Source organism: Tursiops truncatus, chromosome 1 (genome assembly GCF_011762595.2).
Source record: "Tursiops truncatus isolate mTurTru1 chromosome 1, mTurTru1.mat.Y, whole genome shotgun sequence".
NCBI classification, from domain to species: Eukaryota; Metazoa; Chordata; class Mammalia; order Artiodactyla; family Delphinidae; genus Tursiops; species Tursiops truncatus.
The window spans coordinates 181,517,009-181,534,527 of NC_047034.1; the positions used below are offsets into that span (position 1 = coordinate 181,517,009).

A 17,519-nucleotide genomic window follows, 5' to 3' on the forward strand; every position below is an offset into this window, starting at 1 on the left:
GGTTTCCCCACACACCCCGGAATGGAGCTGAGGGGGAGGTGCTGAGCCTGGTTCCCAGCACACGCCCTCTGCGAGCCTGCGCCCAAGCACAGAGCAGTTCCCCGCAGGCAGCCTCCACCCCTTCATCTCAGGCGGGGAAGGTGATGAGCCTGCAGGGGTGGGGGGAGACGGAAGGTGTGGCGCCGCCACCTGCCCGGCTGGCCTCAAAATCTCCCCGAGCTTCCTTCTGGCCTCTGAGGTCCCCAGGGGTGCCTCCCAGTGTGTGTGGGGGGGGGGGGAGCCAGCCGCAGGAGGAAGGGCACCACCACCCCCCTCCCCACCCCCAGTCTCTGAGCTCTCAAGTGCAGGGGAGGCGTGCGGCCCCTCCCCATCAAGAGATGTCCCAGCAGGGAGAGCGGGGAAGAGAGTGAGGTCAGACTGAGCAGCAGGGTGGGTGCCCTTGTGAGCAGGTGTCCCGGGGCCTAGCTCATCCCTAAAGCCCCGTTTCATGGCCCTCGTCCTGAAGGTTGAGGACTCCCCAGGAGTGTCCTAGCGCCGCCTCCACACTGGTCACCTGGCCACCCCTTCTCGGTGCCTCCTGGTGTCCCGGGACCAGTCCTGGCAATGGACGGGAGCAGTGTCCTGCTGAAGGTGGGAGGCACTGCTGGAACCACTGCTAGGGTTCTAGATGGGGTAAGGAGACAATGCTTGGGAATGCTGTTTACCAAATTCAGGGATCCTAAGTCAAATTACCCGGGAGGCTGGGACAGTGGCAGGAGGGCAAGCCCTGCCAGGTGTCCAGGGCCTCCAGCTCCCAGCCTCAGCCCGGTGGAGACATGGTCCGGGACCAGGGCGGGGACAGCAATGGGGACTGAGACTGGGGCACGGAAGGGGATGGAGAGGGGGTCTGGATGCACCGGCTGCACCCTGCAGGCCGGCCAAGAAGAGACGGTGGTGGCCCTGGGGTCTGGCCGCACTGTCTGCAGTACCAACCTCGGCTGTCTTCACAGACACCGCACAGGCATGTATCCCTAGACAAAAGAATCTTGAGTTTGACATATCTTTAAGCTGTGCACGTGGCATCATACCGCGTGTATCCCGGTGTGAGTTGCTTTCCTCCCTCCCCATCACGACCCTGACCGTCCGTCATTCGTGCTGCTGCGTGCAGCTCAGACACGGTCTCCACGTGGTCATGCATGTGAAGAAACGTCTCACAACTTATTTATCCATTCTCCTGTTGACGGTCATTGGTTGTTTCCAGTGCTGGCTACTGTAAAACTATTACTACTCTCATAGCCTGTCAAGATGATGTGTGTTAGCATGAGCTGCTGGACAGCGGCCCAGAAACCTACCACGAGAAACTAAGCAAGCAACACAACACCCAGGTCCCAGGAACCGAAAGCCACTGATATCACGCATGTGTGTACAGCCTTCCAAGAAATCACTGAGGAGACCCAGCAGCGCGCAGAGGGCAGCGGAAGCCGGCTCAGAAGGCACAGGTGGAAGAGGCCCTAGGGCCCCATTCTCACCTCTCCCAGCCTTGCCTGGGGACAGTCACTGCCTGCCCTTCACAGATGGAATTGGTCACAACAGCAACCGAGACAAAAATCTGTGTTTCCTGTGTGGGGTCATTGGCGCTGACGGGGGCAAAGTCAGGGCAGCACAAAGGCCCTGCTAGAAATAAACATGGTACAGTCACAACGCACTTATAATGCCAGACGGCGAACAACCCGCAAGTACCTCCCACACACAATGACTCCCAGAGGCATGACATGGGGCGAGAGGCCAGGCACTGAGAGCCGGCCCTGCACCTTACACACGAAATGCAAAACCCGGCCAAACTACAATATCGGGGCACAAGGGGGGTCCGGGGCGACTGGTGACCACTGGTTTCTTGTTCTGCGTGATGGCTACACGGATGTGCTCAGTCTGGACAAAAGTCACTTATGCTATGTGCTCACTTTCCTGGATGTACATCACCCTTCAATACAATGTTCAGGCATTTCAAAACAAAATAAAACTAAAAGCCTGCTGGGGTGAGGAGTTACAAACAGGGGCAGAGAACAGGACAGCCGACTTCAGCACTATTCCTCCCACCCTCCTCCTCCGAACAGCCCTGATTAGTGCGTCCTAACACATGGAAACGATCTGATCCCTAGCAGTCCCTCAACCTTGCGGACCCAACAGAACACGCGGGGAGCTTGTAACACCCCCATGCCCGTGCTGCAGCCCAGCCCGTTAGGCCCGAATCTCTGGCCCAGGGACTGCGGCATCAGTCACTTGTAACTTCCTGGTGGTTCCAATACACAAGTCACTAACCTCTAAAAGAAAGAAAGAAAAAAAAGAAAAGTGCTCTGTATGCTTGTTAAAAACCAGCAAGGAAGACTTAATGCAAGATTGCAGCAGGGGACAGTGAACTCAACTCTGAATACAGGGCGGCTGGGGGGTTATAGCCACAGGGCAGGGAGAGGGAGCCAGCGGGTGGGAAATTACGAAGAGGAGCTTGGTTAGGTTTTTGAAGGGTAGAAGACGATGCCACCCCGAAATATGACTAGGAGTTCAGATCATACCACCCCGAAATGTACCACCTCGGTATACTGACTATTCTGAGCTGTGTAAACGCGGGGAGAGGTTTGTCTGAACTCCCCTTCTGCCTAAACACATCCTCCCAAAGGAACTCAGCCGTCAGAGACCCCCTCCCGGGAGCGCACCGCCCAGGGAAGACGGGCTCAGACCCGGAGGGACTAGAAGTGATAACACACCCGTTGTCACACGGTCCTTCCGCCTGTCTGTCCTCTTAGGGACCGTTCATCTCCCCTAAGAACCACTCATCTCCTCCCCCTTCCCCTTCAGACGGCGTTTAGCCTGAATTCTAGGCCACCTGGGAGTCACCACGTTCCCGGGCGTCTCCCTCAGGTCCGTGAGGCGGACGCGTCCGCAGACTCGCTCTCCGGCTTTGTCTTAGGGGCTCGGCCGAGACCACAGAGCACGGCGTGCGGGGCCGTCCCCGCTGCTCCCCGACATCCTCGCGGGCAGGAAGACTCGGCCGGAGGCCCAGCACTCACGGCCCTACGTGGGCCTGGGCGCTCCGGGAGCCCACCCACACGCCCACGGGTGAGGACCCCAAACCCGCCGGCCACAGCCTCAAGCCACGCCCCACCGGGCTCCTCTGTGGCTCTCGCTAAGGCGCTCTAGCGTCCGCGCAGCTCTCGACGACTCCTTCCGGCCCATACCGGAAGTGGCGCCGCGTGCCCCGGAAGCGCCCCGGCAGGGGCTGCGGGAGTGGCGGCGCGATGGCGGCTGCGGTGGTGTCGGAGGCCTGGCCGGAGCTGGAGCTGGCGGAGCGGGAGCGGCGGCGGGAGCTGCTGCTGACCGGGCCCGGGCTGGAGCAGCGGGTGCGCGCGGCGGGCGGGCGGCTGCCGCCGCGGCTCTTCACGCTGCCGCTGCTGCACTACCTGGAGGTGAGCGGCTGCGGCAGCCTGCGCGAGCCGGGCCCGGGCCTGGCTCAGGGCCTCCCGCAGCTGCACAGCCTCGTGCTGCGGCGCAACGCGCTGGGGCCCGGCCTGAGCCCTGAGCTCGGCCCGCTGCCCGCGCTGCGCGTGCTCGACCTGTCAGGCAACGCGCTGGAGGCGCTGCCTCCGGGCCAGGGCCTCGGCCCCGCCGAGCCGCCGGGCTTCCCGCAGCTGCAGAGCCTCAACCTCAGTGGCAACCGGCTGCGCGAGCTGCCCGCCGACCTGGCGCGCTGCGCGCCGCGTCTGCAGACCCTCAACCTCACCGGCAACCGCCTGGACGCCTTCCCCGCCGCGCTCTTCCGCCCCGGCGCGCTGCCGCTGCTCAGCGAACTGGCGGCCGCCGACAACTGCCTCCGGGAGCTCAGCCCCGAAATCGCCCACCTGGCCTCGCTCAAGGTCAGCGGTCAGCGGGGCGGGCGGGGCGGGCCCTGTGGTAGCCACGGACGGGGGTCTCTTCCCGGTGCCGAGCCGTCCCAACTCGGCCGGGAAGGGCCACCGCAGCGTCGGTATCTCTGAGAAGCCGGCCCACCCCCGGGTCCCCTCGCACTAGCCTGGCCTCCGTCCTCGGGTGGTCCTCTCGGCTCGCCCCGCACACTCTGCTCACAACTGGGCTTTAACATGCAACACACGGTTTCGTGATCGTGGACTAACTGGGCTTCCCGCTCAGGTCGGAAGCAGGTCAACAGCAGGGACGGGTGTCTAAATTTTTGCATGTCCAAATGTTTGTGAAAAGACTGGGTGAGCCCTGTACGTAGGGCCACCCAGGCGGGACGTGGAGATGTGAAATGACTGGAATTTGCGTAAGGCCGCGCGTGTGATTTCACATGTGATAGTTCACTTGACCTCAACAACGGCTTGCCAAGGCAGGGGTGGTTATTCCTGTCTTACAGAAGGCCGGAAGGGGTTGCCAAAAGTACATAGCAAATAGGTTGGGGTTTTGTCTAGGCTTTCTTGTCCAGGGACTGCTTGTTTATTTTATTCATCCGGGGACCCCAGGTCCCAACAGAATGCTCGACTTGGAACAAGGGCCCAGTAAGTCTGTTGAGGAAGAGACTAGAGGGCAGGAGTTGCTGTGACCATGGCCTAAATCCAGTCTAGAGGCTCCTGTCCTTAAAGAGGCAGGCCTCTGTTTCTTCCTCCTCATTGCCATCCTTTTATACAGACTTTTTTTAATATATACAGCAGGTTCTTATTATCTATTTTATACATATTAGTGTATATATGTCAATCCCCAATATCCCAATTCATCCCACCCACCCACCCACCCCCGCTTTCCCCCCTTGGTGTCCATATGTTTGTTCTCTACATCTGTGTCTATTTCTGCCTTGCAAATCGGTTCATCTGTACCATTTTTCTAGTTTCCACATATATGCATTAACATACGATATTAGTTTTTCTCTTTCTGACACTTACGTCACTCTGTATGATAGTCTCTAGATCCATCTACGTCTCCACAAATGATCCAATTTCGTTCCTTTTTATGGCTGAGTAATATTCCATTGTATATATGTACCACATCTTCTTTATCCATTCCTCTGTTGATGGGCATTTGGGTTGCTTCCATGACCTGGCTATTGTAAACAGTGCTGCAGTGAACATTGGGGTATGTGTGTCTTTTTGAATTATGGTTTTCTCAGGGTACATGCCCAGTAGTGGGATTGCTGGGTCGTATGGTAGTTCTGTTTTTAGTTTTTTAAGGAACCTGCATACTGTTTTCCATAGTGGCTGTACCAATTTACATTCCCACCAACAGTGCAAGAGGGTTCCCTTTTCTCCACACCCTCTCCAGCATTTGTTGTTTGTAGATTTTCTGATGATGCCCATTCTGACTGGTGTGAGGTGATACCTCATTGTAGTTTTGATTTGCATTTCTCTAATAATTAGTGATGTTGAGCAGCTTTTCATGTGCTTCTTGGCCATCTGTATGTCTTCTTTGGAGAAATGTCTATTTAGGTCTTCTGCCCATTTTTTTTTTATTGGGTTGTTTGTTTTTTTAATATTGAGCTGCATGAGCTGTTTATATATTTTGGAGATTAATCCTTTGTCCGTTGATTCGTTTGCAAATATTTTTTCCCATTCTGAGGGTTGCCTTTTCGTCTTGTTTGTAGTATCCTTTGCTTTGCAAAAGATTTTAAGTTTCATTAGGTCCCATTTGTTTATTTTTGTTTTTATTTCCATTACTCTAGGAGGTGGATCAAAAAAGATCTTGCTGTGATTTATGTCAAAGAGTGCTCTTTCTATGTTTTCCTCTGAGAGTTTTATAGTGTCTGGTCTTAAATTTAGGTCTCTAATCCATTTTGAGTTTATTTTTGTGTATGGTGTTAGGGAGTGTTCTAATTTAATTCTTTTACATGTAGCTGTCCAATTTTCCCAGCACCACTTACTGAAGAGACTGTCTTTTCCCCATTGTATATCCTTGCCTCCTTTGTCATAGCTTAGTTGACTGTAGGTGTGTGGGTTTATCTCTGGGCTTTCTGTCCTGTTCCATTGATCTGTATTTCTGTTTTTGTGCCAGTACCATACTGTCTTGATTACTGTAGCTTTGTAGTATAGTCTGAAGTCAGGGAGCCTGATCCCTCCAGCTCCGTTTTTTCCCCTCAAGATTCCTTTGGCTATTCTGGGTCTTTTATGTCTCCATACAAATTTTAAGATTTTTTGTTCTAGTTCTGTAAAAAAAAAAAAATGCCATTGGTGGTTTGATAGGGATTGCATTGAATCTGTAGGTTGCTTTGGGTAGTATAGTCATTTTCACAATATTGATTCTTCTAATCCAAGAACATGGTATATTTCTCCATCTGTTTGTGTCTTCTTTGATTTCTTTCATCAGTGTCTTATAGTTTTCTGAGTACAGGTCTTTTATTTCCTTAGGTAGGTTTATTCCTGGGTGTTTTATTCTTTTTGTTGGAATGGTGAATGGGATTGTTTCCTTAATTTCTCTTTCTGGTCTTTCACTGTTAGTGTATAGGAGTGCAAGAGATTTCTGTGCATTAATTTTGTATCCTGCAGCTTTACCAAATTCATTGATGAGCTCTAGTAGTTTTCTGGTGGCATCTTTAGGATTCTCTATGTATAGTATCATGTCATCTGCAACAGTGACAGTTTTACTTCTTCTTTTCCAATTTGTATTCCTTTTATTTCTTTTTCTTCTCTGATTGCCGTGGCTAGGACTTCCAAAACTATGTTGAGTAATAGCGGCGAGAGTGGACATCCTTGTCTTGTCCCTGATCTTAGAGGAAATACTTTCAGTTTTTCACCATTGAAAATGATGTTTGCTGTGGGTCTGTTGTATATGGCCTTTATGATGTTGAGGTAGGTTCCCAATGCAGACTTTTTTAAAACAATAAAACGTGTGTGCAGTTTAGCAACTGACCTCTTTGCAGCGGGAATTACTCTTAAGATGTTGCTAACTCATTTTACAGATGTCTTTACGTCAGGGTGTATCTGTGTGCGTGGGTACGTGTGTGTGTGTTTATAGTTAAGAGAAACAGGAGGCCACCCTGCAGAGTGACACGCGCTAGCTGGCATTTGCAGGAAGAAGCTGTGGGCGCCGACTCCTGGGATGCTGGTCCCAGGGCTGTAGCTTCCCTTCAGGGCTGTGGTGTGACACATGATATTCGCCCTTTCTACTCCATCACCCATCTCATCCGTCTCTTGGTTTCCCAGAAGGTAGAGGTACCAAATGTGTAGCTTGACGTCGCGTCGTGTGCGTCGTGTGAGTGTGACGTCGCGTCGTGTGAGTGTGACGTCGCGTCGTGTGCGTCGTGTGCGTGTGACGTCGCGTCGTGTGCGTCGTGTGAGTGTGACGTCGCGTCGTGTGCGTCGTGTGCGTCGTGTGAGTGTAACGTCGCGTCGTGTGCGTCGTGTGAGTGTAACATCGCGTCGTGTGAGTGTACAGTTTTTATATTTTCTTCACATCTGTAACGCCTTAGCAGTATTCAAGTTCGGGTTTTGTTTTGTTAACGTTCTTAGTACCTCTGGGTGCCCGCCCAGTGAAGTAGCCTTTATTGTGTCCGGAACACCCTCTTTCAGGTGAAGAGAACGTCTTGCTTGCTCAATCCCCCCTCGCCCGGTCCATCGTGTTCCCCATTTTTAGACTTCCATCGATCTCTTTCACATGAAGAGACCTGTTTCTTGGAGAGTGTCATGTCAGAGCTACTTGGAACCCCTTTTGGACTCAGATGTCCTTTGGGGGCCTTTCCTAAAATGATGCCTTCACGAGGAACGGCTGCTGGAACTGGGTGAAGCAGCATCGCTCCACACCCTGGCGCTCCGAGGACAGAGGTGTTCTCTGTCCTTCCTGTGAGGTGGGGGCACAGCGGGAGTCGGACAGCTGCGCTGGGAACCAGAAAGTGTGGGTTCAGCTCAGTGTCTTGTAGCGGCGCCCTGGGCTCCTGCCCATCTCCTCCCCTCTGAGGATGACCACGGTGCCATGAAGAAAGCGCGGTGATGGCACTGGTGCAGGTCCTCTGCAGCCGCATCACCGCGCCAAGGCTGTGGCTTAACACAGCGGTCGTTTTGTTTGCTCACGGTTCTTCACTGTGGGCCAGCCCAGCTGGGCTGTTGCTGCCTTGCCGTTGATCACTCGTGTGGCTGCGGTCAGCTGCCGTGGGTTCAGGGCCAGGCTGGCGTGGCTGGCGTGGCTGACTCCTCTCTCCACGTCATCTTGGGACGTCTCCCGTCCCCGCCGGGTAGTCTGACCTCTCACATGGCGGCTCAGGGCTCCTTGGAGCACAAGGGCAGGAGCTGCCAGGCCTTCCTGAGGCACAGACCTGGACCTAGCAGCCTGCCACATCCACTGCAACCTGCTGATTCAGTAAGTGGAGCTCAGTGCGGAGTTGTGGGAGATGCCACACAAGGAGGCGAATACCTGGAGGCGTGGTTCTGTAGGGGCCCCCAAGGTGACAGCACACAGGCCCCTGCTTGTCCCACTCACCTCCCAGTCGGGAGACAGCACATGAGAGCTCCTTGGTGCCCACTCCCCTGGGAGCCGTGAAGGGCGGACCCTCTGCCCCACTGCAGCTGCCGGGGACACGGAAGCTGAAGGGAGAGCTGTCCTTTCCCTCCCCAGTTACCTCTGCCTGGAGCGCCAGCTTCACCACTGTCCTGACCTCAGACCCACTCAGCTGGGCTTCTCCCCACTGGGCTTCTGTTACCCATGGGGTTCAGCCACAGGATGCCCCCATTGTAAGTGACCATTACCCAGGCCCACGGCACTGCCACCGGGGACTGCTGGAGGGACGGGCAGGCCAGATGTGCCCCCAGATTTATGAACTGTTCCGGGACAGCACGTTCATCAGCTGAAGGGCCACGGCACTCAGGGTTTCCCCCAGCCCTGCCAGGAGTTGTGCCCTCTCATGTCGTCTGGCGTCGCTCATTTATGGGACTCCTCCCGTAATCACGTTTCACAGAGAAGTGGAACTTTGCCCATGAAACCTTTGTCCAGTGACGAAAAACTGATTAAAACAATCCTTCCATCTTATTTTCTCAGTTGCCGTTGGAGATGGTGGGTTCAGGTCCCCTCAGCCTGGTCACCATCAACTGGAACAGAGGGGTCCTTCCACACCCCCAGGGGTAGAGTGTGTGTCTGTAGGGTCTCACAACCAGGGATTTAGGGTCCCTTCCCCGCAGCTCGGCCCAGCAGTCGAGTCACAGTCTAGGGTCAGAGGCTGGCCCTGCCTGGCCGGTGTCACTATTGTGTTACCTACAGGGAGGGAGTGCCTGGGTGTCTTCTGGGCAGGTGCCTGGTGGCCCCTCCACGTGCACTCAATTCACTTCATTCTCCTTTCGGCGATTGTGGGTTTCCCGCCCCCGCCCCCTGCCCTGCGCAGTTTTACGCCATCCAGACATCACTTCAGCCGCAGGCTCTCCCTCCGGCACTCACGCTCCAGCCATGAAACCTGTGGACTCCACTCCCCATTGGACCTGCGGCTCTGCGTGCCTGGCGGCGGGTGGCGTGTCCTGCTGTGGGATCCGCTTTGAACTCGTCGGTGATCTCCCTGTCTCTGCTGGACATGGCACCCCCAGAGCCCTGTTGGCTGCCTGCCCTTGCTCCCCGTTTGTCTCCCGCAGGGCCCCGGGGCAGGTCCTGGGCTGCTGTCTGTGGCACTGGCTGCTGCCACTGCCCTCTGCTCCGAAATGCCCAGTGTTTGGCGATCGTTGCCCCTGACAGACCCCCGCCCCAGTACCCCCGCACCTGTCTTCCGAGGAGACCACCTCAGCAGGCTGCTGGCCTGACACTGCTCTGGTCGGGGCTGGGGGCCCCCCTCCCCCACTCTTGCCGGCCCTTCCTCTGCTGCTCTTTGTGGGTCTCTTCCTCGTGGAGGCACAGGCCTTCCACCGCGGCGGCTGTGTTTTCACGCTGTAGTGAGAGTTGCCAGTGGAGTTCACGCGCTTGAGACTCCAAGCTGGGCGTGCAGGTCCGAACCCGACCTTGAGATGCCGGCCCTGGTCTGCTGTTCACAGCCTGCCAGTGGGCGGGGCCTGGCTCTTCCGGCCCAGGCCAGGCTGAGTGTGCGCACGGGGTTACCTGGTCGAGGCGGCCCCTGCCCGTCCTCCCGTCCAGGTGCGTTCTGACACCTGGGCGTGTCCTGGGGGAGCAGCTCCGCAGCCCTGGGCTCAGCACTGCTGATGTTGCCAGTCAGCAGTGAGTGAGGAGGCCAGCAGACCCCAGGCTGGGGTGCAGGGGGCACCGCCAAGTCCTGTGCACGGGTGTGTGTGTGTGTGCGTGAGCATGGGGGGGGCAGGACACAGAGAAGCCTGGAAGGGCCACGTTTCAGCCCATCTACCCGCCTGTCCAGTCTCGCCTGAGAGCAGGGAGAGGCCTGGAGAGGCACCAAACGGTGACAGGTGTGTGACGTCCGGTTAACCCACAGCCCGCATGACCACTGAGTGCTTGGTCCCCAGTGGTGACTGGAGACCGTGTCAGGCTCACCTTCTCTTTCTCCATTTCTGGGTCGACTGCAGGATCAAAGTCTGCTCTGCAGTTGCTCCCTCCCTCCTGAGCCTCCGGTCCTGCCGCGTGGAGGTTCCTCTGTCACCCTCTGTCGGGCACCCACCTGCCACACCCCTCCTCCACCCTGGTTCTTCCGGCCTCGCAGCAGCCTGACTGCTGAGCCAGAGTTTCCTTCATAACCGGGGTTTGTGAAGCTCCCTTAAAACCACCCTCTGTGCCAGCCACAGCAGACAGCATCTCGTGGATAGTCAGGGCCCCTGCCCCCCTCCCAGCTGATGACAGATCTGCCACCCGCTGCGGCCCAGCTGTGGTCATTCGGGGCCGAGGTGTCCCCATCAGGACCAGGACTCCTCGCTGGCCACGCTGCTGTGGGTGCTGCTCCCTGAGTGTGAGGAGGGGCCTGCCCGAGCGCTCCCAGGTCTGCAGCCCCTGGGGAGGCCCCTGCCGCCCGTCACTGCCTCGCTGTCCAAATGCCAGTCCCCTGTGCTTACTCCCACCAAGCCAGATTATAGGGTTTCTCCCCAGGCTCCATGTCAGGTCCAAGCGAAGCCGAGCGGGGCCCATCCAGAGCTTGCCACGGGCCCTGGAGGAGAACGAGGAAGAAGCCGTTTACTTGCAGGGCTGCGTGCCGCCTGGGCCTCCTGGGAGGGGCCCTGTCCTCCTTACCACCAGCCGAGTCCCTCCCACGGCACAGGACCCTACCTTCTGCCCACCACGTGAGGTGGCCACTTGGCCCGTTTCCACCGCGACAGCGACACTGATGGCAGCCTCAGTAGTAGTCACAGAAGGTTCCTTTTCACGGGCCACAGGGTTTCACCAACCTCCTTACGGCGCAGGAGCAGTAGCCCCCGCTCCCTCCTCCCGCGTCACCGCCAAGGGCCCAGGACTGTCCCAGCATTGACGCTGATTCGCTGTCTGTCACGCACGCAGGATACGAGAGCGCGAGAGCATCGTGCTGGTTACTCTTGCTCTGTTCTTGCTTTTTTGCTCATTTAATTAAAGACGTCTCAGCGCTACTTTGTGGGGAACCTGTTTCTCATGTAAAGTCCTTATTTGTTTATAACCAGACATTCCCCGCGTTCCTTGTTGTCTTTTTTCCCTCTAACCTAACCATCGATGGGAAATTCTGCCGTGGTTGTTACTACAGGGACACGGTGGTCAAGCAGCACAAGCAAGACCAGCACTTCATAGAGGTGACTGGCAGTCCACTCGCGCCTCTCCTCCGAGGAGCCCGGGTCACTGCATCCGTGCTGGGCGCTGGGCTGGGGGAGAGGCGTGGGGCTGAGGCGGGGCAGGCGGCAGGAGGGCGGGTCCCGGGGGTCTGATGCGTCCCGGTCTCCCTCGCAGACGCTGGACCTGTCCAACAACCAGCTGAGTGAGATCCCAGCAGAGCTGGCCGACTGCCCCAGGCTCAAGGACATCAACTTCCGGGGGAACAGGCTGCGGGACAAGCGCCTGGAGAAGATGGTCAGCGGCTGCCAGACCAGGTCCATCTTGGAGTACCTGCGCGCCGGGGGCCGCGGGGGCTGCCGGAGCCGGGGCAAGGCCGAGGGCCCCGACAGGGAGGAGGCGCGGAGGAAGCGGCGGGAGCGGAGGAAGAGGGAGTGCGGCGAGGGCGAGGAGGCGTGGGTGGACGAGGCCAGCCGGCTGCTGCTGCGGGTCCTGCACGTGGCCGAGAACCCGGCCCCACTGACGGTCAGGGTGAGCCCCGGGGTCGGAGACGTGCGGCCTTTCATCGTGGGCGCCGTGGTGCGGGGCATGGACCTGCAGCCCGGGAACGCGCTCAAGCGCTTCCTCTCTTCCCAGGTGGGTGCCCGCGGCCGCGATGGGGGCGGGGAGGACGGGCCGTGGGCGGGGCGACCACCGCTCCTGCCGAGCTCCTCGGCCGGCCCGGGTGGGGTGGGGCGGGGAGGGGACCCGGCGCAGTTAAAATCGTCAGCTCTTGCCAACGTGTTCTTGGGTCACTTGTTTAGTTTTTGTGAAGTTTCAGCTAGACAAACTTAGAGTTTGTTCTTCTGTGAAGTCTGCCCAGCTTTTAAAGCAAAAAGCACATCCTTGCACGTGGGCAGCCCCGAGCGTGGCCTGCGGGGCTGAGGCTGTACGCGCCTACGGGGAGGAAGCCAAGCCAGGAGCTCGGAACTGGAAGATCAGTGCTTTGGAGGAAACGCTTGCTGGGGTTGTGTTTCTTTTGAAGTCACACTTCTGTTTATTCAGTCATCAATTTTAGCTCGAGATGGGTTCTTTGAAGTCTCAAGCATTGCACAGTAGAGTTAGGGCGAGAAGAAATTCTGCTGATAAGCAGATACCAGCTTTCCAGCGGAGGTTCCACGAAATAAATACTTGGCTGGGGAGGCTGCTCCGGGGGGGCTGGGGTGGCGGGGCTTGCCCTCCGGCCTTGGCATACTGAGCTCTGCCTGCCCTTGAACTTGTATTGCAGACAAAGCTGCACGAGGACCTTTGTGAGAAGAGGACGGTGGCCACCATCGCAACCCACGACCTCAGCGCCATCCGGGGGCCCCTGCTGTATGCCGCCCGCCCCCCAGAAGACCTCAGGGTGAGGCCACGCATCCCGGTGTTTGCAGTTTGAGTGTCCCTTGTGTGTTTTTCAAAAAATACACGTGCAGGTGGTTGAGTCAGAGCATTTTGGATAGAATCTGACCCTTTTCTGCTCCCAGCAGGAACATAAAATAAAACAGGTTGTGCTGACAGTTACTTTCAAAAGTAAACTTATCAAAGGAGGTGGTGATTTGAAAGTGGTTTCCTTCATCTGCTCGCTAACTTTTAACCAGAAATTGTGGTTTATATCCCAGTTGCAAACCCCCTGATCTGGGGTTGACCACAGTGTAAGTTCTGCCAAGGCCCCGCTCCTGGTCTCTCGGGTTCCGCATGAGGCACCTCGGGCTCCCGGCGGAGGAGTGTTCCCAGGGGGCTGGCTCCGGCTACTGGCCCCATCTCTTCCCTCAGCCTCCTCAGAGCCACAGGCGTGGAGCCCCGGCTGTGCATTAGGCGGGTTTCAGATTCAGCCCCCGGGGTGACCTCTGAAGGCACAGTGTATCTGCACGTGACATGGGGACAGCCTCTATCCTCAGCCCGCTGGACGTCCGCCTGGAGGACTGTCAGCTCTCAGAAGCCTCCCGCTGGGACCCCCAGCGACGGGCCAACGTGCGGTATCCACCCCGTAGATCGTCCCCTTGGGGCGCCGGGAAGTCAAGGCCAAGGACCTGGTGCGGCAGCTGCAGCTGGAGGCGGAGGAGCACAGGAAGCAGAAGAAGAGGCAGAACGTGTCGGGCCTGCACAGGTGGGGCCCCTTTCATCAGCCTGTGCCGTTGCGGGCGCTCCCGCAGCTCCCAAACTCAGGAGACCTCCCCAACGTTCGTTCACTCTCCTCTCGGGTTCTTGACGGGGGGGGGGGGCGGGGGGGGGAAGGATCCATCGTAGCCCCATGTCGCGTGGCTTCAGAGAAGCAGGTGCCAGGAGTGCAGGCCTTGTGTTGTCTCGGGGGGGCCCTCGGCATGCCCACCAGGTGCGCAGGGAGAGCGCGCCACGGCTGAGGGGCAGCCAGGCCTGCTGCGCTTGATCCAGGTCAGGCTCGGCCGGCTCGGGCGCCGAGGAGGCCCTGCGAACATCTCCTCTGAACTTGCTTGTGTCACGTGCCCTTGACCTGACACCTACTGTGTCCAGAGAACTGCGATTCGTCCACTCGCCTTTAGGTGTGTTTCCACAGCTGTGCCTGTTATCGGTATTTCTTCTCACCCAGGTACCTTCACCTGCTGGATGGGAAGGAGCATTACCCGTGCCTCGTGGATGCAAACGGCGACGTGATTTCTTTCCCGCCCATAACAAACAGCGAGAAGACAAAGGTGGGCGGTGCCAGCGTCTGGCACCTTTGAGACCGCATCACGTGTCGCGTTCACGCGTGTGGCGGTGTGTGCTCGCTGCTGCCCATGACTCGCCACGTGTGCCGCACCCCGGTGTGTGTCTCCCCTTAGGCGGGCGACAGTCCAGATTTGTGTGACACCGTCTTACAGGGTTTTCTGCAGATTAGACCTTGCAGTTGCTGGGGTCTGCTTGTGATAACTTGATTCTTTCCTGAAATCTTTCTAATTTCTGTTGAAGATTAAGAAAACCACTTGTGACCTGTTTCTGGAAGTGACGAGCGCCGCCAGCCTGCAGATTTGCAAGGACATCATGGACGCCCTCATCCTGGTGAGCGTCCGGCCCCGCCCATCCTGCCCACCGAGGCTCTGGCCCCGCGGGACAGACGGCGCGTCCGCTGCCCTTTGCCATCTGAGTGACGGCAGCCTGTCTTCCCTGGGTTGCCTCTAATCTCTCGGTTGAAAAGATATTTTTCATTTGCAGAAAATGGCAGAAATCAACAAGTACACTTTGGAAAACAAAGACGAAGGTTCCCTCTCCGACCACGAAGCCGATGCCATTCCTGGACAAGTCCCGGGCCCCAGGGCGACTCCCGGTGCTGAGCAGGCTGGGAGCGCCCCGCTGGTGGTGGAGCAGGTCCGGGTGGTGGATGAGGAGGGCCACCTGAAGGTGGTGTATCCGTCCAAGACGGACCTGGACCTCGCCGCCGCCCACGTGACTGTGCTCCGCTGATGGCCGGGCCACTGCCTCAGGCTCCCAGGGAGGCACTGTCAGCTGCACTGGCTCTGCAGGGCTTTCGTGTGGTGATATTAAATTATTCCTTCACCTCGGTAGTTTTTAAGATATATGCATTCTCTGTTCAGTTTTCCAGTCGATTCTGTCGTAGGGGGTGCCACGTTGACATGCGCTGAAGTCATTTCACCTTTACAGCACCGAATTGACTCTGCCAGTGCTTTTAATGAAATCACTTGAATATTGGAACTAACTGCTCAAAGGGTTCTGAAATCATGTAGCCACACAGCAAATCACTGTATTCACAGGGGGAAAGGACACTATAATTGGTGTGAATATTTAGTTCTAAGTTGAGAAGCTGAACAACATGCATTTTGCTGAGCTGCACAGTTATTTTTCTACAATACAATATCTTTTAAAGTCCTACGGTTCCAGCAGTGCAGCTTAGAAATGTGGGATGTCATGGTTTCCAGTTATTGTAAACCGTAATCTTTTTATAAAAACATTTTTTAACGTGACCTTAGAATTGGCAAAATCATTTTTCTTACTGCTGCTGTAGGATGCTTTGGGGGTGGGAGGCAGGGCATCCGGGAGCGACGGCCCAACCCGCCTGCTGCACTGGCCGGACTTGGGGAGGGCGGGGGCGTCAGTCGACTGTAAACCAGCACCAGGGCCGTCAGGTGTCACACCTGCGTCTGGAGGTCAGTGTGCAGGTTTCCCACTGCAAAACAGGCTTCCATGCTCAGACAGGGCGGTCAGCCGTCGTCAGCTTGCTCCAGGACGGGGGTGGCGGTGACTGGAGGAGGCATGGGGAGTTTGATGCCAGGAATCATGGAGCATGTGCCGGACAAGGGGGTCTCAGCATCTGGCATTCTAGGTATTTCCAGCTCTGAGTCGGCAGTTCACTGACCTCACTGCTCCAGGAGCAGCCGGCACAGGAAAAACTGACCCGCCACCTTTTTCTTGTTGAGGGAACGCGTGTTCCATGGTCTTTGACCTGAAAAGGACAGTTTATGTGTTTTGTCAAAATGACAGGCGGCTGGCAGGCATATGCGAGAGCCCCCCCCGGACCCAGGCGCGTAGCGGTCAGAGCCAGACCCGCGTGAGGCCCACACCCCACACGCCGGGCCTGCTGTACAACCACGTGGGTTCCCGAGGGCCCGGCCAGCCCTCCTCAAAGGACATGGCGGGGCTGCCTTGACCCCTGACCCAGCTCTCTGGTCACTGCCAGGACTGCCCTTCGTCAGCCCTGGGGCAGCCGTGCTTAACTGGGCTGAAGTGGACACCGGGTGACGGTGTTGCCCAAACCTACCTGACATCTGTGCGCATCGGCGGCTCAGGGCTGTCACTTCACGACCCTCGGGCCATCAAGGCCGCAGATGCTGCGGCTGACGTGGGCGTGGGCGTCACGGCGAAGCCCTGCTGGGAGCTCCGGGTTGGGGCCGCAGCTGAGCTGCCCTCTTGGCACCAGGCTGTGGCTTCGGTGGCCGCGTGGCACCACGTCTGGGGCGCCTTGATGTTGGGGAGCAGCCGGCCCTGCTGCTCTTTGGTGCAGTTTGATTCCGTGTGAGGTTTGGAAACATATTCAACTTACAGCAGAAAACCGCTCTGACGTTTCTTTTTCTTTGTCGGCCGACCCTCTAATAAAAACATTTAGAAGGAACATCGCGGCTCCTTCCCCGTGAGTCCTTCCTGGGGTTTCTGGAGGTGCGTGTTGGAAGTGTCTGTGGGGAAGCTGAGGACCTGGGACCCTCTTGCCAGCAAAGAGTGAGAGGCAGTTATCTCCTGTCACTCGGGCCTGGCCCAGAGAAGCGGCTGCCCTTGATCCCTGGGTCCTGGGAACCTGCTCCTGTAGCATCACCAGGTGGACCCCACCCCGGGGCTTTCCCAAAGGGGTCAAGTTCCTGGGACCCGCCTCCAGCAGACCACCCCAATCCTGAACCTCCTGTGGGAGCGGAGGCCAAGGGTCCTGTCCCGTCCTCTCCCAACCCTCCCAGGGCTGTCGGGACGCCACCTCCACTCCGGCCACTCAGGTCCAGCTGGTGCCCCGCGTGCCCCTGCCTGTAGCCCCCCACCTGCATGGGCCAGGCATCCGGTGCCAGTAGGGCCTGGGGCAGGGGGTGCCGCGCATCCCCCAGGCTCTGGCTGGCGCACCCAGCTCTCCATGCTGAGGCCTGCTTGGCCGTGGGGCACACAGGGCGTGGCCAGCCAGACCCAGGCCAGACCCCAGCACCGTCCATGGTCCACGGCCGCCCGCAAGGTTCCCCCCGGTCCTGGGGAGCAGGCCTCGTAAGGACCCTGGGCGTCACCCAGCGGTGCCGGACCGAGCCGGACAGGCTCCGAGGTCACTTCCTCTCCACCCGCTCCCGCTGCTGGCTGCCCCTCCTTGCCCCGTCCCGCCTCCCTGCCTTGCCCCAGGCCAGTCACATGTGACCTGTGCATCCGCAGACCTGCCCCTCACCAGGGGC

At 57.7% G+C, this 17,519-nt stretch overlaps 1 protein-coding gene across 2 annotated transcripts; it reads left to right on the plus strand.

The window, feature by feature from the left end:
* Nucleotides 1–3,231: 3,231 nt before the first annotated feature.
* On the plus strand, nucleotides 3,232–15,569 carry LRRC47 (leucine rich repeat containing 47). 2 transcript variants are annotated; one of them, XM_004326137.4, is made up of 7 exons: nucleotides 3,236–3,887; nucleotides 11,791–12,249; nucleotides 12,881–12,997; nucleotides 13,626–13,741; nucleotides 14,201–14,303; nucleotides 14,560–14,649; nucleotides 14,803–15,569. In XM_004326137.4, the coding sequence occupies exons 1-7, from the start codon at nucleotides 3,273–3,275 to the stop codon at nucleotides 15,049–15,051; spliced, it is 1,749 nt and encodes a 582-aa protein (XP_004326185.2). In that variant the 5' UTR covers nucleotides 3,236–3,272; the 3' UTR covers nucleotides 15,052–15,569. The 2 variants fall into 2 exon arrangements, 1 of the variants encoding a protein (XP_004326185.2); XR_012328353.1 differs by lacking the exon at nucleotides 14,803–15,569 and having other exon boundaries at nucleotides 3,232–3,887; nucleotides 14,201–14,414; nucleotides 14,560–14,593.
* Nucleotides 15,570–17,519: the final 1,950 nt, after the last annotated feature.

Excerpts from the sequence above, each read along its gene's own strand:
- LRRC47 (XM_004326137.4), top strand. The coding sequence starts at position 3,273 with ATGGCGGCTGCGGTGGTGTCGGAGGCCTGGCCGGAGCTGGAGCTGGCG. Across the intron at positions 3,888-11,790 it reads CCCACCTGGCCTCGCTCAAG|ACGCTGGACCTGTCCAACAA; the intron begins GTCAGCGGTCAG and ends TCTCCCTCGCAG. Across the intron at positions 14,304-14,559 it reads CAAACAGCGAGAAGACAAAG|ATTAAGAAAACCACTTGTGA; the intron begins GTGGGCGGTGCC and ends TTTCTGTTGAAG.